The sequence below is a fragment of the Phaseolus vulgaris genome, chromosome 7 (genome assembly GCF_000499845.2).
Source record: "Phaseolus vulgaris cultivar G19833 chromosome 7, P. vulgaris v2.0, whole genome shotgun sequence".
In the NCBI taxonomy this organism is placed as follows: domain Eukaryota; kingdom Viridiplantae; phylum Streptophyta; class Magnoliopsida; order Fabales; family Fabaceae; genus Phaseolus; species Phaseolus vulgaris.
Window position 1 is genome coordinate 35,536,376 of NC_023753.2, and position 25,377 is coordinate 35,561,752.

At 40.5% G+C, this 25,377-nt stretch overlaps 2 protein-coding genes across 2 annotated transcripts; both read right to left on the reverse strand.

The window, feature by feature from the left end:
• Positions 1 to 323: 323 nt before the first annotated feature.
• On the reverse strand, positions 324 to 8,511 carry LOC137830372 (uncharacterized). The gene is made up of 4 exons (XM_068637664.1): positions 8,181 to 8,511; positions 7,333 to 7,403; positions 5,709 to 5,844; positions 324 to 638 (listed from the first exon to the last, which is right to left on the reverse strand). Exons 1-4 carry the CDS (start codon positions 8,335 to 8,337, stop codon positions 556 to 558), a joined length of 447 nt encoding a protein of 148 aa, XP_068493765.1. The 5' UTR covers positions 8,338 to 8,511; the 3' UTR covers positions 324 to 555.
• Positions 8,512 to 22,918: 14,407 nt separating this feature from the next.
• Positions 22,919 to 24,553, reverse strand: LOC137829434 (uncharacterized). Its single transcript, XM_068636237.1, has one exon. The coding sequence runs from the start codon at positions 24,551 to 24,553 to the stop codon at positions 22,919 to 22,921; it is 1,635 nt and encodes a 544-aa protein (XP_068492338.1).
• Positions 24,554 to 25,377: the final 824 nt, after the last annotated feature.

A 25,377-nucleotide genomic window follows, 5' to 3' on the forward strand; every position in this document is an offset into this window, starting at 1 on the left:
TTTTCAACAAGCTTTTTTTCATCCTTACTTACATTACCTTGGAAGGATGAGAGGATATTGATAAACACAAAAGATGTTCGAGAACTCAAGAAGCATGGAAGAACAAATAAAAATGGTGGAAGCATGTAAAACACATGGTGATCCTGCGAAATTCCAAAAAAAATAAAAAGGAAAAACAAGAATAAATTGTACAAGGAAATATAAAATGGATTAAAGATTAAAGAGATAAATGAGAGCAGAAGAAAATGAACAGAGAAATGAATAATCAGAATACATAGTATATTAACAGTGAAAACATGATTCAATCAAACAAGATCAAGACATGGGGTAAATTATTTATTTCTAATTTTTGAAATATAAAGAGAACAAAAGTAGATGAGTAATGGTAGATCAAACTACCAATCACAGATTAGGTTTGTAAGAAAGATGCACTTTATAACATAAGCTATGTATGGAAATTTTTAAGATGCTATACAGTGTACACTAATGACTACAGTTGTCCCATTATGTATTTAAATCAGCGTGTCAAACTTTCATATCAGAAAATATATGAAGTCAAGCATGAGAAGTTGTTCCATTTTTCTCCAATTCTCTTTGCCTGGCCCTCTCCATCTTCCTCTTTCTCCATTCTTCTAAAGCTGAAAACACAAATCATCAAAGGGAATTAATTCCAATGCCAGTATAAATTTTGTTGGAATGATTTTTTAAACAAAAGGTTTAGAGATACTGCGTTTCTTCACTCTGAAACCAATCTACATTATATACAGATGGGTTTATGTTAGCTAAAAACTAGGAAATATAAAAAGTAATAAACCCCTAAACTTTAGTTACAAATCAGATCCTATAAATAGGTAGACAATATTCTCCTAATAATTATAGCCAATCAATGTTTATTTTCTTGGGATTATCATAATCCCCTTGATTTCAGAACTATTTAAACAAAATCCATATTATAATTCCTTAATTTCAGCACCATTTACACTAAATACAACACTCTCAGGCTGGTGGATAGATGTCAATCATTCCCAGCTTGTAAACATTTAAATTAAATTGTGACTTCAGCAATTTTGTGAACATACTAGCTTCTTGTGACTCTGTAAAACTTCATAGGGGCTTCAAGTGGAATGAATAGGTCTCTTAGTAACCTACTTATTCAAATAAGTTCAGACAAATTGAGCAATTCCTCTAAATTCTGCTTCTGCACTACTCCTTGCAACAACAGTATGTTTCTTAATTACTCCTTGCAACATGCTTCTTACTTCTCCATGTCACAACACACTTTTATGCAATATCCTGTAGTTGAATTTGTATCTTTCATAGAAACTGCCCAATCCTTTGGAACAGTAGACCATTTGGAGGAGTCCCCTTTAGGTAGGGAAGAATTTGGTTAACAGCATCATGTCTCTTGGTAGAATAATACATAAATTGACTCGCTGCACTTCAACTATGAGTAATGGCTGGTCTACTGAGAGATAGGTAGATTAATTTTCATACCAATAGCTGCTCTAGGATACTATTTTAGTCCATACACGGACTTCTTCAACTTGCACATAGTGCCAGATTTCTGTTTTCCCTCAAATCCTGTATTATAACAAAGTTAAATTTAGTGAACCGTGCTCTAGGGGACTATTTTGGTCCATACAAGGACTTCTTCAACTTGCACCCAATGCCAGATTTATGTTTTCCTTCAAAGTTGGAGCTTCATATAAACTTCCTCCAAATTTCTATTTAGGAAGAATTCTTCACATTCATTTGATGCAACGCCATTAAGGTTTGCAACAAGAGGGATTAGGATTCTAATAGTTTAATTTTGCCATTGTTGTAAAGGTTTCTTCATAGTCAATACCATAGGTTTGAGTATAACCTTGAACTACTTATCATTTGCTAGACGTCTTGTAAGGAGACATTAGATGATCCACGACTAGAAGGCGCATTATAAGTCTTGCGAAGTATCGTCATACAACACAAGACTACACAACTTGCTTAAAGCGTTAGATGACTCCCCAAGAAGCAACAAACGTGTGAAGCATTAGACAACCACAATCTCAACAGACAACTTCAAAGGTCATTGGATGCTCAAGAAGATCATCTACACGTTTAAAAGAGCAGACTCACATACTTTAAAGAAGATCTTGACAAACACACTATTTTAAAGGGGATGTCGTCTTAACCACATGTTATCTCATTAGTTGGATGTCATCATTTGTCCTTATTGATCAGGAATCTCACTTAGTCCTTTTTCCTCATTCCCATCTATAAGTTCCTCCATGTGTTTTTGGTTCTACATGTTTCATACATAACCTCACACCTAATCAAGATAAACTTTCTCCTCTATATTCAAATATTTCTTTCTAGGATATCATCATTCTCAAAAGGGGTATCAATGTTTCTCGTTGAAGCTAGAAGGTTTAATTTGATGCTTCCAACTTCTTTCAACAAAGTGGTCGATGAAGATGCAAAGTGCTTAGTGAAGATTGAGTCATTGTTGTTTTTCTTATCTTAGAGGTGTTTGAGTAAATTGATATATGCTAATGTTTGATCTTGAATCTTGATAAATATGGTTTTAAAATGGTTTAAAAAATGTTTTAATGTTTTTTAATAAGGGGTAAGTAATTTCAATTGGTTATACTATAATTGCTATTCTAAACAGTTTTCTGTGGTTAAATACATGAACCATGTTGAATCAACAAAAAAATCTATCAGAATTAAAAATCTCTTAGAGCAAGAAAAGTCTACTGATTAGTTCCTCTTTTGAAAAACTATGAAATATCAAGATCTAAGCATTGTTCAATTCTACTACAGAGTGGATCACCTTGGTTCTTGCTCTAAGTGTGAGCAAACATCATATGTGTTGCATCTAACTTGTTCCAATCTTTATTCTGAAATTTTTGTTGTTGTTGTTGTTGTTGTTGTAAGTTTTCCTAATCAAGGTGATCAAGATTTTCTTGTGAAGGGGTTTCACAAGTGTTTAGTGATCTTGAATCAAGTTTTTGTATTTTTTTCTTCTTGTTTTTCTTGTAGAGTGCATGTAAAAACTTAAATGTAGTGGATAAGCTTTGATCAACGTGATTGAGCAATTGGATGTAATTTTCTTTTGAAAGTGAACTAGTATAAAACTCTTGTGTTATTCTTCTTTCCCTATACTATTTGCATGCTTTAAATCCTAAATCATTGTTTCTGAATATAAAGAAATTGTTATATCATCTTAAATATCATGTTCAAAACTTGTTTCTTGAACTGATCGATTTAAGGAATGTTTGATTAGCGTGTTTTAAATTTTGAAAACCTTAATCTTGTGCTATGTTCAATTCATCCCCCTCTTGAACTCTGCTCATTTTTTTTTTGTCATTTCTCTCCTAAACTTGGTATTTTATTTCTATTGATGTCTCTTTCTTTGAGTTTGTCCTATATTATACCCTTGTTCCTTCTAATCAGGATATATGTAGTGTAGTCACTTTCCCACCTTTGTCAATCTTCCTTGCCCACGGCCTATTATCATTCCAATACAGGACTCATCTTCAACAAATAATGATATAGTGGAAGTCATGTTTGATCCTTACCCAACACTATCTCCCATATCGGATCCAATCTCTTCTAAAAATGAATGGCCTATTGCCATTCAAAAAAAATATGCATTCTAACCATAACCCTTCTCCCCACTATATTAACCCCAGTTATCATCAACTTTCCACTACACATTGTTTGTCCTCATTATCTTTTGTTCCAGTTCATTAGTCTCCATGTAATTTTTTATCTCACCAGTGTAGCAACAAGCAATGATTGATGAGATGTGTGTCCTTCAAAATAGTGGTACCTAGGAGTTGATTCCTCCACTAGCTGAAAATTCAATTGTTGGGACTAAGTGATTGTAAAACAGAACTTGATGGTAAAATTAATCACTATAACACTTATCTGGTTTCCAAAGGATACTCAAAATATATGGACAAGATTATACTGACTTCTCTCGTGTTGCCAAAGTGACATTATGTGACCTATCTTCTCTATTGTGGCTATTTGCCAGTGGACTTAGTTTCAACTTGACAATATGAATGCATTTCTACATGTTGATATATGAGAAAATCTACATGGAGCAACCTCATGGATTTGTTGCTCAAGGGAGTTCTTTGATATGAAATGTCCCTTTATGGCCCCAAGCAATCACCTTATGCATGGTTTCAGCATTTTCGAACTATTATCTAGTAGTTTGGAATTATATGAAGTGATGTTGACCATTCTCTATTTTACCAACATTCTCCCCAAGGATATATGTACCTCATCATATATGTGGATGACATTGTTATCATAGCTAGTGATAAGGAGGGTATTATCCACCTAAAACAATATCTTGCTCAACAATTACAAACAAAAAATCTTGGACACTTAAGGTATTTCATTGGTATAGAAGTTGCACACTCTAGTTTTTTGGTCATAGACATTTTAGAAGAAATAGAGATTTTAAATGTTAAGTTTGTGGACAAACATTGTACCTGACCAAGGAGAATGTTATTTTGACCCTAGGAGATATAAATGGTTAGTTGGTAAGCACAATTACCTCGCTATGACTCGTCCTAATATTGCTTTTGCAATGAGCGTACTTAGTCAATCTTAAACTCTCCTTATCAAGACCATTGGGATGCAATCATACGAATCCTAAATTATATTAAGAATGTTTTTGGCAAAAGCCTTATTTATGAAAATAAGAAAAATACTCAAATTGTTGGGTATTCTAACACTGACTAGGTAGGGTCACCAAGCGATAGACACTTTACTTCAGGTTATTGTTTTCTTGTTGATGGTAATTTAATATTGTGGAAAAGCAAGAAACAAAATTTGTGGCAAGATCAAATACAAAAGAAGAATATAGGGCAATGGCATTAATCACTTGTGAGCTCATATGGCTAAAAGAACCCCTCAAAGAGCTTATATTTAAAAAAAAAAAAGTTCAAATGCACATTATATGTGACAAGACAACATTAGTATCTCTTTTATGAGAGGACCAAACATATTGAGGTAGATTAACACTTAAAAAGAGAAAAGCAGGAGTATGGAAACATCACTACTAAATTTGTCAACTCTAGTGAATAGCCAGCAAACATATTCAGCAAGTCTCTAAGAAGACCAAGGATCAATCATATTTGCAGCAAGTTGATCACATATGACATATATACTCCAACTTGAGGAGGAGTGTTATAATTATAAAAATAAGACACAAATATTTTATAATCAAGAATATCCTTTATAATCTTTTAGAATCAAGAATATCCAAATTATATATGAATTATTAGGAATGTTTTTTATTTATTCTCGTATCATACTTTTATTATTAGATGATACCATAACTCTTCTATTTGTCATATTGATTTCGTTTTCTCAATATGATAAAAACACTCATGTTGTCACAGAAACACATAGTTTCAGCTCAATAAGTCTCTATTTCTTATAGTTTTAACATCCTTGAACTCAAATCATGTCCGTGTCAGAAAGGTGTCAATGAAGGATCCTATGATAATCCGAAATTCCAAACATAACAGTATTGAAAAAAATTATAAAGTAATACTCCCTGGAAAACTTCACGAATAAATTATTTTTCTGACAAGTGACAATAGGGAAATAAACATGCACATTTACTGAGTTTCTAGTGTATTTGCACACAAAAGAAGTTATGATTGAGATAGGTTTATAGGTTTGTCAGGAGAAAAGAGAAGCACCTTTCAAGCTGGAAGCATCATTCAAGGAATGAAAATCCTTTAACCTTTTAGACAGATCAACAGCAGCAGTCTGCTTCGTGTCTTTCTTCTGGGCTGTTTCTGGTTCAGTGTATACTTCCTGCTCAATCTCCCTCACCTAAAAGGAAGACACTCAGATTTATAGAAAAATGCATGTTTATGCCTAGAGCTCACACTCTGTACAGATATGATTGCAGTGGAAAAGTAAGCAGCATACTGATAGGTTGTCAGGATATTGGGACTACCAACTTTTCAAAGTAATTCAAGGCCAGACATGAAGAAGAAGAAGAAGAATTTCAAGGAAGGGGAAGTGATTATTAGGTGCACATATGTAGCCGTGTTGAAGAAACAAGGCTTAATTATACTTGATTTTCACTTACCAACTCCAATACTTAACCCAGGCCAGCTACCTTGATCTCTAACTTTTAAATATTAGAGTCAGGGCAATTTTAAGTAAATGACTGAATGAGTATCTGACTATAATGAACATGATGAAGCATATCACTGATGGCTGCATGTATTAATATGACCCATTGAAGAACTAAAAGTTTACAATTTATATTACTCTTCGAAACTATGTTTAGGAAAAACACAGATTTACACAACAGAGAGCGATGAAGTGAGTGGACTGGAATCAAGTCTCATTGCTGTATGATCACAAAAACGAAAAGAGAAAATAAAATGACAAAAAGACCGATTTGGCTGAAACAATAAAAACTTGAGCATTGTCGAAGAAAATGAGTTTAAGAAACTATATCTTAATTCGTGTTAACATTGGAGATGCAAAGACAGAGACAAAACTTTCAAGTGACTAATGAATAGAAAAATTGGTAGGGGAAAAAGGCTTTGTTTGTGAATAATATGAGAGATGACCTCCTCCTAGTTTTCCAACTGGAGAGTGAACTGAAAACCACAACAAAGTTCGAGATTTATTCCAGAACTTCTAAAATAGACTATCAAATTGTCAGAAAGGAAAACATCCATTCACATCTTATTCACCCCGATTCCACCTAAAAACATGACCAATTATATTATAAGTATGTTTAATTTTATTTTATAAATGGTTTGGAGAGTCATGATGAATGATTAGGAGTGTCACAATATTATTGAAATATTTAATGACGGTTAACTTTGATTTACAAGTAATTAATAATGTCAAAAGGTTATTGTCTTTCACACACGGTTAACTATATATGTAAATATATTAACTTTGTTTCACAAGTGTTAAGAATAAAGGAATGTAATTGCGTCAACAGTGATTAACAGTGTCATGAGGTCACCGAAAAGTCTAATAGTAGTTAACCTTGCCCCACAAGCCACAAGTGGTTAATAATATTATGAAGTCATTGAAATGCTTAATAATAATTAACTGCAAGTGAAACAAAATTAACTACATTTACACGCATGATTAGCAGTATTTGCTGGATGGACTTCAGGTATACATTCCCCAATGTACAAACATCACTGCTTGCCAGAAAAAAAAAATGCAAGGATTGTTTTATTGTATGTCCCTCTGAAAGTTATACTATTGGCATCTTCAACATCGTTAATGTGCAACAACCATAGTAATAACAAATATAGTGAACAAAACTAATTCCAAACTCACTCTTTTTATCAGCTCCACAGGTAGCATGGCAAGTCGAATCTCTTCAGATTCCTTAATGTAACTGACTTGAGCTGCAATTAAAAATTTCAAAACTAAAATTAGGAACAGATGATTCAAGCAAATTTAACAAATACTTCACATCCCTACCAGTCTATTATAGGTATTTCAAAAGTAGATAACTGTTTTTTGCTCAAAAGTTCAAAACTGAAATGTTTTCATTTTGCTCTTGAAAGATGCTTTTGTTTTCTTTGTATCCTTATGATCCTTCAGTAACATTGTTTTTGTCATCAGATACCACTAATCTGAACCCGCATTCTATGATGTAATGTTTTTGTCTCACTTTTTATCTTACTACAGCAACACAAATTATTATTTTATGGAATCCACTAAACTTGGTTTTGTGACTTTCTCTCTCATAACATGCAACGGTTCAAATCCAACATCTCACAGAATTCAGACACTAACCACATGTTCAAACATTCAGCCCTTAACCACTGGCCAAGAAATCCATCATCTGATTTTAAACACCAGTACATCACACAACCATAACGACTCAAACTCACAATTCTATGGCCTAAGAATCACCAGATACAAAAATTCATAAATTTTTAAGAATGCTCCAAATCACAGTCTATAAAAAAAAATTCAAAAATCATAAAAACAACAAAACTCACACCACCCCCTTTCCCCTTAATCCAATCAATCACACAAAAAGCTACAATTTTTTCCCAAAAAAACTCAACTTTAGGACATGATCAACGAAATCAGCAAATACCCAATACCCAATTCAACTGGAAGGGTACAAATTTCCACAAGAAAGAGAAAAAAAATAGACAGAAGGGACTAGCCTGAGTACGAATTGGCGTAGGAGAATTTGTTGCGGGTGTAGGCAGAGGTGAGAAAATTATGAAGCAAGAATATCACAGTTATCACGTTGAGGAAACACACCACCATGGTTGCACTCCTGAAGGAGAATCTGAGCCTGGACCATTGCTGCACCTCCATTTTTTCTTCTTCTTTTTATTAACTTGAAACACACTTCGATTATTTTGAGTTGAGTTCTAAGACAATCACTTTTTATTTGCTAAATTCAAGCCGTGGGACCTCAATGTGACTCCACCTTTCTTTGCCCCGTTGGAAAAGGAAACCAAAAGAGTATCTACCAATACCATCTTTAATGGCAGTTTTTTTAGTTTATTTTAAAATATATTATCTTTTTTTAGGTATATAATATAGAGGATATTTTGAAAATAAGCTTTGTATCTTGCATAAAATACGTTCCAAAAATTATGGAATTAATATTTTAATTTTAAAACAAAATTAAGTATAAAAAAAAAACTATAGATATATGAATTGTTTATCTTTTTTATCAGTAGAATAAATTTTTATATAAATATATGTTTTTACCGAGGTTGGCCATTTGGAAGTGGTGGATCTGAATAGAAGTATTGTCAAATTTGACTATAAAGTTAGTGAAAGTCTATGTATAAAAAACTTTTCTATGTATAAGTTATTAAGAAAATAATAATATTTAAATAGAAAATAAACATTAAATATTGTTTTATATCTAATAGTTTCACATCATTAAAAAAATTAAAGTTTATCAAAACTACTTTTAAAAAAAAATTATGATGAAATTATAAGTTTCAAAGTGAAAAATACCTCAAATACCTTGTTATACCATTCAATGTCAAAATAATATATAAAATCATTTAAAACATTTTAGTGTAAAATAAAAATATTTATAATAAATATCTAAAATTAATAATATTTGATATGCTGTAATTTGACTTAAGTAATATCCCACGTGTTGAATTTTGGTTTGCCCTTTAAATAAATGTAGTTACAGTAACCTATAATAGTAGGAAATTGGCGAGTACATATAGTTTAAATGAAAAATGGCGTGGATTTCAAATATTAAAAATTAAACTAATCATAAAAATATTTTAAATTCTATATGTAATAAACTAATCCATAGTAGATATGGAATTCGATCTTTAATTTTAGTCTAAAACGAAACTTTAAAATATTCATGACGGGTTCTTATTTTTCCTAAAATAAAAATACAGAAACAAAATAAGAGTGTTTATAAAAAGTAAAATAAAGTTAATAACTGGGTTTAGTTTTCAAAAGTTCAACTATAAGTTCCTCATGAAAATAATAAAATAAATAGAGATTAAGTACTTAGTATATAATGTTTGAAGGTTGAGAGAAACTCCCTATTACACTACAAGAAAATCATGTAATAGAAATTAATTTTTAGAGACCAAAATAATGAGTTTCAATAGTAACTAAATTAGAGACCATTTTAGAAATTAAATAAAAAATTGGTTTCTAAATTAGTTTCTAATATTGTTAAATAGTTTCTAAATTAGTATCTAATTAGCAACCAAGGTTTTAACTACCAATTATTTAGTTTCTAAATTTAGTCTTTAAAACCTTGGTTGCTAATTAGATTTTTTTTTTTTTTATCAGCTGGTTGCTAATTAGATACCAATTAAGAAACTATTTAACAATATTAAAAACTAATTTAGAAACCAATTTTTTATTTAGTTTCTAAAATGGTCTCTAATTTAGTTACTATTGCAACTAATTATTTTGGTCTCTAAAAATTGGTTTATATTTCACGATTTTCTTGTAGTGTTATTTGGCAAGAGTATTAATTTGCTATTGCAAGTGATAAATGAATAGATGTTCAAGTATTAAATCTATATAAACTTGTAATATAATTATTTAATCAGAATAAAAAATAATTTTAAGAATTTTGAATAAGAAGTCAAAATAAAAGCAATGTTTTCAATCATTTACTAAATAAAAAGGTAAAGAGATATTTTTGGTTTTTAATATAGATCGATTGAGAACTTATACCAGCCAAATCAAAAACATAAATAAATATAAAATAACAAAAAATATCATACCTTAATTTAAGAGAATAAAAATCTCAATAAGAATTTTTGGATTTTAAGAACAAAATAGTAAAGTTTGACATTTTCAATTTGATTGATATGACTTAATCAATCATTGTTTCAATAATTATTGGCATTCTCGTATCATTTAGCCAAGTGAATTTTAGTAGGAATCATTTTGGGATGAATAATTTTTGTAGAGTTGATATTTTCATTGAGTTTTGTCCTACCGAAAATGGAATGATCTAAAGGTTGTGAACATATTCAACTATTCAACTTTTCTGTTTGGAGTATTTAGAAGTCAATTAAAGCAAAAAAAGTAAAGGATAATAAAGCATAATTAGAAGACTACTAGGCTTGGGCTAGTATCATAAAGTACAAAGCCCAATAGAAAAAATATAAATAGAGGTAGATCCTATGGTAAAAGGTAAACACTTTATGAATTCTAAATACAAATAGACATATCGACATCTCAACTGACTTGGACGTCGGAGTGTCTTTACAAGTTCCCATTTAGGATTGGACTCATGAAAAAGAATCAACTTCTTCTTCATTAGAGGATTATTTTAAGACAAAATCGTTTTGTAGAACTTTGTTTTAAGAATATAGATTCTACTTGTTCATCCTCTATCTTTAGTGCAAAAACAAATATAATCCCTTTTTCAAACTTTTTATGATAAAATTTAGCAAAATGTATCTTTTTCCCATAAATGTAACACATATGATCTTATGACCTTCCCTTTATTATTCTTTTTCTGAAAAAACATAAATAACTTCTTGTGTTGAGAAACAACCTCTTGTGTTTTTCTTTTATGAAACACATATGTGTGACTTATCTTTGTACTTAATTTATAAATAGGTTTTATGACATGCTTTGGTGAATTTTCCTTTTTAATTCATGATGTCTGAAAAATACTAATTTTATCTCCAAAGCTTATCAATCGTGTCTTAAGTCATTTGGTGAATTTGGTCCATACGATTGAGAAATATTTTTAAGAAGTCATGGTCATACAATTGAGTTCATGTTGTATTTCTTGAGTTCATGTTGTATTTCTCGTGGTAATGAAACTACATAGGTATCTTTTAAACTATGATCATTGATGCCATTAAGCAAATAAAATCTCTAGTTCATTATTTTGAAATATCTATCTATGTATTTCATTTTTATTGAACAACATTTCATCTTAAAGAATTATTGCTTGGTTTTTCTTCAATATAGCCCCATCACTAATGAATTCTTCATGGAATGCTCCAATGGCAACTACAATTGTATTTAACCCGTGGAACTAGTTTCGGAGGATTGCTACCAAATTATGATACCATTCCTTTAGAGCGTCTGTCATTCGACAACAAAATTCTTCAATTACCTTGTATGAATCAATATCATTCTTTAGTATGATATCTAACCAAGTTTCAAACTCATAAACCTTCTTCTCTATTAATCAGAAAGAATATAATCTATAGTGAATCAAAGTCCACTAACTATCTAATTGTGTTCATTTAGGAATGTTCCTACTAGGGAGATGAGACCTAGAGAACTATTGAAGTATTCTCCTCCTTCCTTCGCTCGGGCAGGTGACTGGGTGATGAACTGAGATTCTTTTCGTTCTCCTGCTTATCCTTCGGCCCTCGGCACTCGGTCGTCGGGTGAACACTGGATGGTGGGGGTACCTGCGAAGGCACTCCGACGCTCAAGTCAGTAAAGCGGGTGGTCAGCTCTCAGGTAGGTGAACAGTAATAAATGACATACCTTACTCCTTGGGATGCGCGCTATTTATATTATTCTAATGGGCCTACCTTGTTGGGCCCGTTTATCGAGGTGGATACCACTTAGGGTTGCATTACCTAATTCTTGATGATGGATTAGCTTCACTGATCTCGGTTTGAGCGTTAATTGTGACAGGGTTCGGCCATCGGCCAAGTTCCCTTGATGCGGGTCGGCCATCGGCCAAATCCTTGTGGTCTCGGTCGTCTTAGTTAAGTCTTCTAAGGTCTCGGCCTCTCGGCACAAGTCTCCAAAGGTCTCGCCCTCTCGGCCCCTCGGCCAAGTCTTCTAAGGTCTCAGCCTCTTGGCCTCTCGGCCAAGTCTTCTAAGGTCTCAGCCAGGTTCCCCTGGTCTCGGTCAGGTTGATTGGGCATCGGGCAGCCAGGTGGGTCCCGGCCTCGTCCCGTACCGGTACACTTGCCCCCCAGGCTCGAGGGCAGATGGGTTAGATATGTCCGGTGAGTCTTTAATGATGGGTGCCGGTCGGTCTCCCTTGGTCGTGCGGCTATCTCATTTCTCGAGGTGTGACGTGACTTGGGCGGCGTGACGTGACCTTTGGTGACGTGATGTGATTGGCATTAATGAGGGGTTTTTTGGGCGGGAAGTGCTTTGAACCGTTGGATCTAAGAGATCTAACGGTTGAGATTGATTCGACGTTTCGAATTCCGAGACCCATGGGCCTTATAAATAGGGGTCTCCAACAGTGTCGAGACTCTGCATTTTCTGAGTGAGTTTGTCTGATAGCTGAGCCTTCCCTCGCCCATCGCTCTGAGAACCGAGTGACCGTTCAGCCTCTTTATAAAGTTTCGCCTTCCCTCATTTTTCAAAGGTTAGTGATGTCGACCGTGTCTCGGCCAACGTCTTCTTCGTCCGGCCATTCTTCCCCCTCTCTCGGTCAGGGTCATTCTTCCTTTTTGTTAACCTCTTCTTCGTCAACCTCTTCTTCATCTGCCGCCGATTCCTTGTCGGTTGGGGTGGCCGAGGCGCTACCCCTGGTAGAGGTGGTCAGGGGGGACGACCCGGTTAACGCCGTTGACCGGTCGAAATCTCTCCCGACGGCTATTCCATTAGTGGATCTTAGTTGGGTGGATCCTAAGGTTGTTGAGTTCTCGTCCACTTATGACACCGAGAAGTCTGTGGCCAAGATTTTGGCTAAGTACCCGGTGTTGAAAGCGGGCGAGGATTCTGACGATTCCAGGGATCCAGACTACTTCAGGATCTTGCCTTGTGGGCCGATCGAGCGGGTGTGTATGGATCGGGCTGGTGCTGGTCCTCCCTTCTTTTATATGTATACCTGCTTCTTTTCCGACCTTCATGTGTCCCTCCCCTTCGACAAGTTCACAATGGGCGTCCTTCGGGCGCTCAACGTGGCCCCTACCCAAGTACACCCAAATACATGGGCGTCCCTTCAGGCATTTCGCTTGTTGTGTGATGTCATGCGGCTCCGCCCAACCCCTTCTTCTTTTCTTTGCTATTATGGCTCTCATCCCGGTCGCCTTGCCTCTTGGCTCTCTTTGGCCGGTCGGCCAGGGCATGTTTTGTTCGACCCTTTCGCGGTCTCGTACAAGAGGTTTAAAGAGAGGTTCGTCAAGGTCGTCATTCGACCTGAGGCGACGGCCTTTTTCTTTGACTGAGACGGTAAGTCTCGGTTCCCCCTGTATTGGACGTCCGAGGCCAAAAATTTTAAGAGTTGGCCGAGGCCGACGGGGAGTGAGGCGGAGGTAGAGATTCTTTCCTTCTTCGACGCACTCCCAAGGAAGCTTCCTTGCCGATCGCTGATCGGTGCATATGCCGAGACGGCGCGTTGGGCGGCTATTAGGGGTATGGGCTCGTCCTTGTTGTGTCGGTCGGTGTTTTTTATTTCCGTTGTTCTAACTTGTGTTTTTTGGTTTGCAGCTACGATGGTTCAAGAGAAACCGACCGGCGTCAGCGTCCTTGACAAGTATCGGGAGAGGGCGGCTGCTCGAAAGGGACGCCGGAGTATTGATGTTATTCTCGCGACCGCCTCTGGTGCTGGACGGGGCGAGGCCGGTCCTTCCCATTAGTCCAAGAAGAGGCCGAGGGATGGAGGCAACATTGCTACCACCCATCGTTCCCCCGGCTCTCTGCCGACACCGCCTCCTCGTTGCGAGATCGCCGAGGCGGTCCCTCTGTCCCCCCGGCGCGTGGAGCAGGCGTCCGGGCCGCAAGCTGGCGGCCATCGGCCTTCGTCCTCGGCCCTGGATCTTCTTGGGGGGAATCACAGGTTCATGCGCAGAGTTTGCGTGGCTCTCCCCGATGGGACTCGGGAGTCGCTCCGGTCGGTCGCCCCCATGGACTTGGTGAGGAGCGGCCTTGAGCTGATGTGTCGGTCCATCGTCCTCGTTGAGCACGGGGTCGAAGGCCACGACCGACATGTCGAGGAAATTTCTCGGATGGAGCAGGAGCTGGCCGAGGCTCGTGAAAATCTGAAGCGGTCTTTGACTGCCAACAATGACCTATCGGCCAGCGTTGCCCGGGAGGCTGCTGAAAGGGAGCTCGTCAAGAAGGATGCTGCTGAGGCGAGGCGACTTTTGGCCTCGGCTAGGGAGGAGGCTCTGAGGGCGGCGGCTGAAGCTGCCGAGGTTAAAAAGATGGCTGAGGAGAACCTTTCATCCTCGGCTGCTGAGTTGGCCGCCCTCTAAACCGCGAAGGAGCAAGTCGAGGCTGAGCTCGACCAAAATTATGAAGAGTCGGAGGAGTTGCTCAAGCAATGCTTCGAACGGGCGGTGCGCCAAGCCCATGTGCTTTACGGGGGGTCGCCGGCCACTGGTGAATTTAACATGGATTATGAGGTTCATCAGGGTCGGCTGATATCAAGTTCTGAGGTGGCTGCGCTGATCGGCCAAGAAACTGAGCCGGCCGGGACCGAGGAGGGGGAGGCCGAAGCTCAGGGTGTGGAGGCTGAGGCCGATGAGGGTGAATGTGTTGAGATTCAGGATTAGGCTTGCCTTTGGCCGGGCTGTGGCCTTTTCCCTTTTTTTTTTTAGCATCCTCCGAGGCCGGGGCGTGGCCTTCTTATTTTGTGCTTTGATGTATCGCCCGGAATTTCATGCTTGTCAATATATCATTCAGCTTTTCCTTTATCATTTTGGCATAAAAGTTGACAATTTAAACAATCGGTCTCCCATTGATTCGGGCGGTCGGTTATAACTACGAATGCTTAAAATACGAGCAAGTAAAAAATGGGCGATCGGCCACTAATTGCGAATGTTGAATCCGAGCAAGTAAAATATGGGCGATCGGCCATTAATTGCGAATGTTGAATCCGAGCAAGTAAAAAATGGACGATCGGCCACTGATTGCGAATGTTGAATCCGAGCAAGTAAAATATGGGCGATCGGCCATTAATTGCGAATGTTGAATTTGAGCAAGTAAAAAATGGGCGATCGGCCACTAATTGCGAATGTTGAATTCGAGCGAGTAAAATATGGGCGATCGGCCATTAATTGCGAATGTTGAATTCGAGCAAGTAGAATATGGGCGATCGACCACTAATTGCGAATGTTGAATTCGAGCAAGTAAAAAATGGGCGATCGGCCACTAATTGCGAATGTTGAATTCGAGCAAGTTTGGTTGACGGTTGACCGGCACTTGCGATGTTAGTCGAGCAAGTGGGCGATCGGTTGGCCGGCACTCGCGATGTTAGTCGAGCAAGTGGGCGATCGGTTGGCCGGCGCTCGCGATGTTAGTCGAGCAAGTGGGCGATCGGCCGGCCGGCACTCGCGATGTTAGTCGAGCAAGTGGGCGATCGGTTGGCCGACACTCGCGATGTTAATCGAGCAAGTGGGCGATCGGTTGGCCAGCACTCGCGATGTTAATCGAGCAAGTGGGCGATCGGTTGGCCATTGCTTGTTCGGTAGAATATTTCCAACACTTTGATGAAAACGCCTCGTTAAAACCTCCCTGGTTGGGTGAGGAAAGAGTGCGTGATTTTATTGATTTTAGCTGTAATAGAACTTGAGGTGCGTGGCATTCCACGTCCTCGGTACAATTTTTCCTGAAAGCCATTCTAGATGATAGGCTCCTCCTTGTGCGACTTCTCGGACTCGGAAAGGCCCCTCCCAGTTGGATGAGAACTTCCCTTCATTTTTTCTTGCGTCGCTGCGCATTCTCCAGACGAGATCGCCCTTCTGGAAACCTCTCGGCCGGACTTTGGTGTTGTACCGTCTGGACGCCCAGGCTTTGCAGGCAGCCTCCCGAATCTTGCTTTTGTCACGAAGCTCACTTACCAGGTCGAGGTTGACCGCTAGGCTTTCCTCGTTTAGGGTGAGATCGAACATTTGCCGTCGTATGGTGGGCTCGGCCACCTCAACTGGGATCATGGCCTCGGTTCCGTACGTCAGGCTGTAGGGTGTTTCCTGTGTGGTAGTTTGGGGGTGCACCTGTACGCCCAAAGTACCTCGATCAGTTCCTCGGTCCATCGGCCCTTTGCTTTGCCCAGACGCTTCTTCAGCTCGTTGAGTATGACCTTGTTGGCGGCCTCGGCCTGCCCATTGGTTTGTGGGTGTTCTACACAAAAGATAAATCCTAAACTATGATTCTCCTCCCCCACACTTAAATCATACATTGTCCTCAATGTAAAATCAATAAATAAATGTGTATAATAAAAGTGAGAGAAGAAGTACTCTCTCATTCAGCTTGAGGGAAGTGGCAGTCGCAGCTGTTTCAACCATCCCCTCTACAGTATAAGCCAAGACTCTTCATCCACAATGGTGTAGAAACACTATTAGCTGGAGCATCTAACCAAAGCATGCAGTACCTTGGTAAACTATGTAACAAAAATATTATGATGAAGAAGCCTTGAAATAGTGGATGGAACTGGGGTAGGTCTGGAGGGCGTGTGAAATGGTACAATTTCTTCCATGAATGGATGATGGTACTTTCTAGAGTATAGATGGAAGACAAAAATTTATTCATCATAGACGATCTGATATGGTTAGCTGTTTGAGGATCGTCTAAGGGTGGTGGTCTAAGGCTAGACAGTCTAGCTAGAGTAGACAGTCTAGTTGGGGTGGGAGATGGAATGAAATGTAAGTTAGGAGGTGGTGGTGGCTGGTAAAGGCTACTTTCAAACGTTCCAATTATGGTAGAAGGTGTAGCCAGTGGAGATGATGGAATGAGTGATATGGGCTTCACCTTAAATAGTGGAGGTTGTATTCTTTGAAGCTTTAAGGATGGAAGAATAATATCATCTTCTTCTCCACTAGCAGTGTCTACTTGAAGGATGGGTAACATCTGCTCTTCCTCTTCTTGTATTACCTCCAAAACTATGTCAGAGCCATCTGCTAGTGCACAATCTTTTTTAGTAGATTCGGCAAGTATAGCAGCATCAACAACTTCTCTATCAAGACTTGAATCACAAGAGTTAGTGCATTCTATCTCAACATCTGTACATTTAATTGGATTGGAGAAGTTAAAATCTCCTAAAAACTCAAACACATTTTCATCCTTAGTGTTTATGTGATGCACTAAATGATCTTCACATGTCACAACTTTTAATCCCTCATGATTTAGCAATGATTTCTCCTCCATCAGTAGAGGTTGGACAATAACATTCAATGGTGTAGCAATCTTAGGTTCAGCCAACTCAGCTTCATGCAAATCATTCGGATTAGCTTTAAAAACAGTTGATATGCCCCACTTCTTTTCGAGAGTGTCTATGGCAGAGGTAGGTGCTTCAGTGCCTGGATCAAGAGTTATATCTGGATCACGAGGTGATTTCATCTCTTGACCATAATCTGCAATCTCTCCAATCATTTGATCAGTTTTCTCTCTTCTTGCTACAACATCAGTCTCTTGAATTTTTTCATCTGCCCATTCTTGAAATTTTATGTTAATCTCCTCCATCCGCCTCACCAACTCTTCTAAAGTTGGTTCTTCCTTTTGAATTGCAATTTTTTTAGCCGCCCATTTTTGATCATATTTCATGTTGACCTCCTTTATTTGCCTTGGTTCTTCCTTTTGAATTGCAAATTTTTCAGCCGTCCATTCTTGAAATTTTGTGTTACTCTCCGTCATTTTCCTCATCAACTCCTCTAAAGTTGGTTCTTCAAGATTACGAGGAGTATTATCAGTTTGCACAAATGGTTGAAAAGATGTTTGACTTTCATCAAAATAGTTTTGCTGATAATATGATTGTTGTTGAGGTTGCTCATAAGACAGTTGACAATATGGATTATAACGTTGAGGCTGCTGAAAGTGAGGTTCACATTGCTGCAGAGGCTGTTCATATTGCTGATAATATGAATTATAATGTTGAGGCAGTTGAAAGTAGGGTTCACATTGCTGCAAAGGCTGCTCACATTGTTGATAATGTGAATTATAATTTTGAGGCTGTTGAAAGTAGGGTTCACATTGTTGTAAAAGCTGCTTATAAAACTGTGAAGATTGCTGCAAATATGGCTCACAATGATTATCATAATTGTAAATTTGTTCAGCTAATTTCCGTTCCATTTTAGAATTGAAAACAGGGGAGATATGTAATGGACACCAACACCTATTAGACGCCTCAGAGCAAACCTTTTTTTTTTAATTGAAAAGCAAACCAAGTAAACTCCCAGGAAAGAGAGGTGAGTCACACGCGGACAAACTTAAAACCAAGTCTTTCCTAGCCAAAGTCTTCCTTGAATTGCTTTCAATTTAAAAACTTAAAGAGTAGCAACTGAAGTGTCTACCCTAAATGCAAAATCCTATAAAAATAAAAACTAATGCAAATGCTACACTTAATGCTTTAAAAAAAAATAGTTAGAGAGAAAAAAGAAAAAAGAAAAAAAAATATTATGTAAAAATAAATAAAATATAGAAAATAAAAACAGTAAACAAAAACAAAAATAGAAATAAATAAAGATGACAAAACAAAATAAAAGAAATAACTAAAAACATAAAAGATATAAAATAAAGGCAAAATAAGATAAAGATAAAAGATATAAAGGAATAAAATAAAAACAAATAAAAACAAAAAAATAAAGATAAAAGATATAAAGAAAGAAAATAAAACAAATCAAAACAAAATAAAGATAAAAGATATATAGAAAGAAAATAAAAACAAATCAAAATAAAATAAAGGTAAGAGATATCCTAAATATTAGATTTTTTATTTTTTTATTTTTTTTTTAGTTTTTTTATTGCTATAATAAATAAAAACTAAAAGGAAGAAAACAAAGGTTAAATATGCAGAAAAAAAAATTAGGGAAAAAAAAATAATGCAGATAAGAAAGAAAAACCTGATAACCAAAATCAAATTGAATTCCCCGGCAACGGCGCCAAATTTGATAGCTGTCGTTTTGCTGTCAAATTAATATGATTCTAGCGTAGACTTGTCTAACACTAGAGAGATGATAGTATAATTGTGGACAAATGTCCCCAAGTCGTCTCCCAACGAATCCAATAGTAAAATCAGTTGATCAGAGTTTAAAATCTATCTGCAAGCAATAAAAGTTAGCAATAACAATAAAGATGAAAAAGGGGTTTGAGATAGTTGTGCAAAAAAATATAAAAAAAATTAAAATAGCAAATAAGAAGCGGTTGATCCCAAGTTCTTCCACCATTGAATTCTTCACAGGTTCTCTAGAGATTAATCTTTTCTCAATCCTCCAACAGAGCTAAACCAGATTGAACATGCGCCGATCTGATTCAACTGAAACTCACTAGTAAAGCATGCGTCTACTAGTTTAATCAATACCCACTTTGTTCCATGTGTATACTCTATGGGAATGCTTACTTCCTCTCCCTTGAATCATGCGCCCAAGAAATTAATTAGAACAATGGAACTAACTAAGAAACCAAAGTTTAAGATAAGGAAGACTCTCAATCATGCGTTCAAGTACAACCTCTCACAAAAACCAGTTTTCCAGGAGATTAGACAATAAAAACAACTGTTATAGAGAATTAAAAATCGAAACTTTTATTGAACAAAACCTCAGAACTCAATGGGGAATTAGAAAAGAATCAACCAAAAAGGTTTAGCCTTCCATGCGGAGGCAAAACAAAAGAATTACTAAGAAGAAAATAAACTAAGAAAACCCTATGAAGCTCTCCCTTTTCTCCTTGATGCTTGTGTCCTTTTATAGGCTTTTCTACTCCAAGGATCTTGAGAGAATATTGTAGTTTATATTTTGTTAATCGTTTCCAAGTTTCTATCTTTCCAGAATTCTTGTATTTTGCAGAAGATTTGCTTCCAATTCTGTTTCTGAGATATTGTAGATTTTTATTTTCTCTTTCTTCTCCTTAGAATTTGTTTTCTGTTTTGGTTCAAGAAGCAACTTGGACTTTTGCATATTTGGCCCATTCACAAAGGTAGATGCTTCCTCTGGATAATTTACTCTAAAAAGACAAAATTAACAATAATAATAGTTAAGGCCCAAATAAACCCAATTATAAGAATATTAATTAAAACAATGGATTTATTTATTATTATAGTCCAATAATATATGAATAAGGCTAGTGAGTGTGAATAAATATATGCTCATCAGTGTCTCAGCCATATTTGTATGACTGACCTCTGATGGCTCTTCTTTTTTGTGACCGAGAGCTTGGATAGGATGTCGGCCCTTTTGTTGTCCTCCCTCGGTATGTGTTGCAAGGGTGCTTTGCTGAAGCGGGCGATACTGTTTTTGGCTACGTGGTAGTACCGCTGCAGCAAAGGCTCTTTAACCTCGAAATCTCCATTGACTTGGTCGACCATCACCTAGGAGTCGCTTTTGCATGTAACCTCGCGTGCTCCCATGTCGTAGGCTAGGTTCAGCCCGGCCAGCAAGACCTCGTACTCGGCCTGGTTGTTGGTTGCCCGGAAACCAAACTGGAGGGCTTGTTCCAAGAAGAGGTCGCCCGGCCCCTCCAGGACCACTCCCGCTCCACAGGCTGTTTTATTTGAGGAGCCGTCCACATAGAGAGTCCACCCGCCCGAGAGGGTGGGTAGCGGTGTCAGCTCGGCCGAGAAGTCGGCCAAGCATTGAGACTTGATGGCGCCCCTCGGCTCATAGCGTATGTCGAACTCGGAGAGTTCGACCGACCATCCTATCATCCTCCCTGCAAGGTCCGGTTTAGATAAAATTTTAAAAATAGGATAGTCGGTTCTTACAGTTATGGAGTGATTTTGGAAGTAGGGGCGTATCCGCCTTGCCGTGAGGACGAGTGCGAGAGCCACCTTCTCAATCATCTGATATCGGGTCTCGGCCGAGTGGAGGGTTCGGCTGACAAAGTATACGGGTCGCTCCTCGCCCTCGGCTTCCTGCACTAGGGCAGCGCTGACTGCTTCTTCCGAGACTGCTAGATATACCAGGATTGGGCTGTCGGGCCTCGGCTTCTGGATGACGGCTGGGGATGTGAGGAACTCCTTGAATTGTTTGAAGATTTCCTCACATTGGTCGTCCCAGACGAATTTTTTGCCCTTTCGAAGCAACTAAACGATCGGCCTCGTCCTCTCGGCCAGGCGGGGGACAAATCGAGAGAGGGCGGTCAGCCGCCCCAGGAGCTGTTGTACCTCCTTCACGGTGTTCGGACTTCTCATGCTGAGTATGGCCTGACATTTGTCGGGGTTGGCCTCTATCCCTCGGTGGGTGAGCATGAAGCCTAAGAACTTTCCTCCCTCCACCCCGAAAGTACATTTCTCGGGGTTGAGTTTCATGTTGACTCCCCTTAGAACCCTGAAGACCTCGTTCAGATCCTTCAGATGTTGCTCGAATGAGTCAGACTTCACGACTATGTCGTCCACATAGACTTCTACCGCCCGGCCTATCAGACCCTTGAAAACTTTGTCCATGAGACGCTGGTAGGTCGCCCCTACGTTCTTGAGGCTGAACGGCATGACCTCGTAGTAGTAGTTGGCGTCGACCGTCATGAAGGTCGTCTTCTCCTTGTCCCTCGGGTGCATGCTTATCTGGTTATAGCCAGAGTAAGCGTCCAGGAAGCTCATAATTTTGTGGCCGGCCGCCCCATCCACCAGGCGGTCAATGTTCGGGAGGGGGTAGGTGTCCTTCGGACATGCGCTGTTGATGTTTCTGTAGTCGACGCACATCCTCCAGTTACCGTTAGGCTTGGTGACCATGATGACGTTGGCCAGCCATGTCGTGTATCGGGCCTCCCTTATGAATCCGGCCGACAGGAGCTTCTCGGCCTCCTCCTTCGCCGCGAGTCGCTTTTCGTTGCCCAAGTCTCTCTTCTTTTGGGATATCGGTCGGGCTTCCTTGAATATGGACAGTCGATGGGTGATGACATCCGGGCTCACCCCCGGCATGTCGGCCGGCGTCCACGCGAACATGTCGACATTCTTTTTTAGTGCGACATGCATGATCTCAGCCTCGGCCGCCGCCAAGGCTGTCCCTACAGCTGTGTTGTGCTCTTCGTCGAGGAGGGGGACCCTCCTCAGCTCTTCTCTTGCCTCTAGCCTGTCCTCGGTCGCTCGGGGATCGAGGTCTACCAGTGCCACGGTTGGCTGGGCCTCCCGTGGCCGGTCCTTCTTGGGGGAGCGGTTCTTTCGGGAGGATTTTCTCGCCCGAAGGGGAGAGGTGTCGGCCCTTAGAGGCTCCACCCGGAGGCTCTCGGCGTAGCACTCTCGTGCTTCTTTCTGGTCCACGTGGACTATGAGAATGTCCCCTGTCTTCGAAGGGAATTTCATTGCAAGGTGAGGGGTTGATACTATGGCCATCAGCCGGTTGATGGAGGGTCGACCGAGGAGAATGTTGTAGGAGGTGTTGGCATCGATGACCAGGTATCGAATTTTGATGGTCCTGGTGCTCTTCCCTTCTTCGAAGATGGTGTACAAGTCGATATAACCCTTGGTACCCACCCTCTCGCCCGAGAATCCTACCACGTGGTCGTCGTATGGTATCATCTCGGTCTCGGCCATCCTCATAACCTTGAAAGTTTTCCAGTAAAGGATATCTACCGAACTTCCTTAGTCCACGAGGGTCTTCCGTATGGTGAATCGGTCTATGTCGACCGCTATCACCATCGGGTCGTCTTGCTGGCGGTAGTCTACGCCCTTGAAGTCCTCGTCCGTGAAAGTGATGGGTGGCATCCTCGGTCGGAATGCCACCGCGTTCACCTGATGTATCGCCCGGAGGTGTCTCTTCCGAGCGTTGTTCGTGCTTCCTCCTCCGGCGAAGCCGCCGGCTATAGTATTGATAACCTCTCGGTTACCTCTCTGAGCGGCCTCCCTGGGGGGATCGTCTCTCCGAGGGGGGTCGGCCCTTGTGGGTTGTCGGTTGCCTCTGGTATTTTGATCATTTCGGCCGCGTTGGGGTGACCTCGTCCGCCTAGGTGGATCCTCCCGGTCGGGTGGGTCTCGGCCATTCCTGACGAAACGTCGGAGATGCCCGGCTTGGATAAGTTCCTCGATCTTATCCTTAAGAGCCTGACACTCGTCGGTCGAGTGTCCGGTGTTTTGGTGGTACTGACACTGCTTCCTCCGGTCGACATTATTTAGGCTGGCCACCTTCCTTGGGGGAGGGATCAACTCGGCGTTGAGGGCCTCGTCCAGGATCCTCCCTCTCTCAGTCGTCAACGGTGTGTATCTCGAGAATCGAATTGGTCGATCTCGATTCTCCCGTCGCCGGTCAGTTCTTTGTATCGCCCGCGCCTGGCGGTCCTTCTCTTCCTTCCTCTCTCCGCAGGCCTCGGCACGGGCCTGGTTGCGGAATTCTCTTAGCTCCTCCAACTGCATGTACTTAGCAGCTCTCTTTCTCAGCTCGTCCAGGCTGTCGGCCGGTTGCATGCACAGGTTGTCGGCAAAGGGTCCCGGACGCAGTGCTGTCAGCATGTGGTGCATGGCGACGTCCGGACTCAGATTCCGGATGCTCATCGCCACTTTACTGAACCTATCCACGAAGGTTCTCAGCGACTCTCCCTTCTCCTGGCGGATGCCTACCAGAGCGATGGAGGTCAGATGGTGCGGCCGGCTGGTCGCGAACTGCGTTTCGAACTTTGCGACGAGCGTGGCAAAGCTGTCGATGGAGTTGGGTGAGAGCTTGGTGAACCAACTAAGGGCTGCACCCTTCAAGGATGTGGAGAACACTCGGCACAAAACGGCGTCGTCCGAGGTGTAGAGACTCATATGGGTGGTGTAGGCGTCCATATGCTCGTCCGGGTCGGTCGACCCATCGTACCGGTCTCGGTTGAAACCTTTCAACTTCTCAGGAAGTGGGACTTCGATGATGTTGTTTGTAAAGGGATGTCGGCGGTTCGGGTCGGCCGTCAGGGTCATCCGGGCGGACCTAATTAGGCACGACTCGTCGCCCATCTCTGTCTCGCGGGGAGGGGGTCGGCCCCTCGTCCCCTCGGCCACATCCGGGTTGGGAGGAGAGGTGTAGGACTTGCCGACCACGTTCGTCGGTATGACAGAGGGTCCCCCCTCCCCCAGCTTCTTCCTCATATCTTCGTTCTCCCTGCGGAGAACTTGAAGCTCTTGCTCATTTTTCTGAGTGGCCTCCTCGGCCTTTCTTCGCATCTCGGCCATCTCCCTCTGGAGAGACAGCAGCAGCATTGTTTGGTCGGCTTCAGTCATTCTTTCCATGCTTCTTGTTGAAACCATCTACTTTTTTCCTTCAGCTAGTTTCCCTCGGCCCCACGGTGGGCGCCAATTGTTCCTATTAGGGAGATGGGACCTAGAGAACTATTGAAGTCTTCTCCTCCTTCCTTCGGTCGGGCAGGTGACTGGGTGATGAACTGAGATTCTTCTCGTTCTCCTGCTTATCCTTCGGCCCTCGGCACTCGGTCGTCGGGTGAACACCGGATGGTGGGGGTACCTGCGAAGGCACTCCGACGCTCAAGTCAGTAAAGCGGGTGGTCAGCTCTCAGGTAGGTGAACAGTAATAAATGACATACCTTACTCCTTGGGATGCGTGCTATTTATATTATTCTAATGGGCCTACCTTGTTGGGCCCGTTTATCGAGGTGGATACTACTTAGGGTTGCATTACCTAATTCTTGATGATGGATTAGCTTCACTGATCTCGGTTTGAGCGTTAATTGTGATAGGGTTCGGCCATCGGCCAAGTTCCCTTGATGCGGGTCGGCCATTGGCCAAATCCTTGTGGTCTCGATCGTCTTAGTTAAGTCTTCTAAGGTCTCGGCCTCTCGGCACAAGTCTCTAAAGGTCTCGGCCTCTCGGCCCCTCGGCTAAGTCTTCTAAGGCCTCAGCCTCTCGGCCAAGTCTTCTAAGGCCTCAGCCTCTCGGCCTCTCGGCCAAGTCTTCTAAGGCCTCAGCCTCTCGGCCTCTCGGCCAAGTCTTCTAAGGTCTCAGCCAGGTTCCCCTGGTCTCGGTCAGGTTGATTGGACATCGGGCAGCCAGGTGGGTCCCGGCCTCGTCCCGTACCGGTACAAGGAAGATGAAACAACTTCATCTCTTAAGGATTA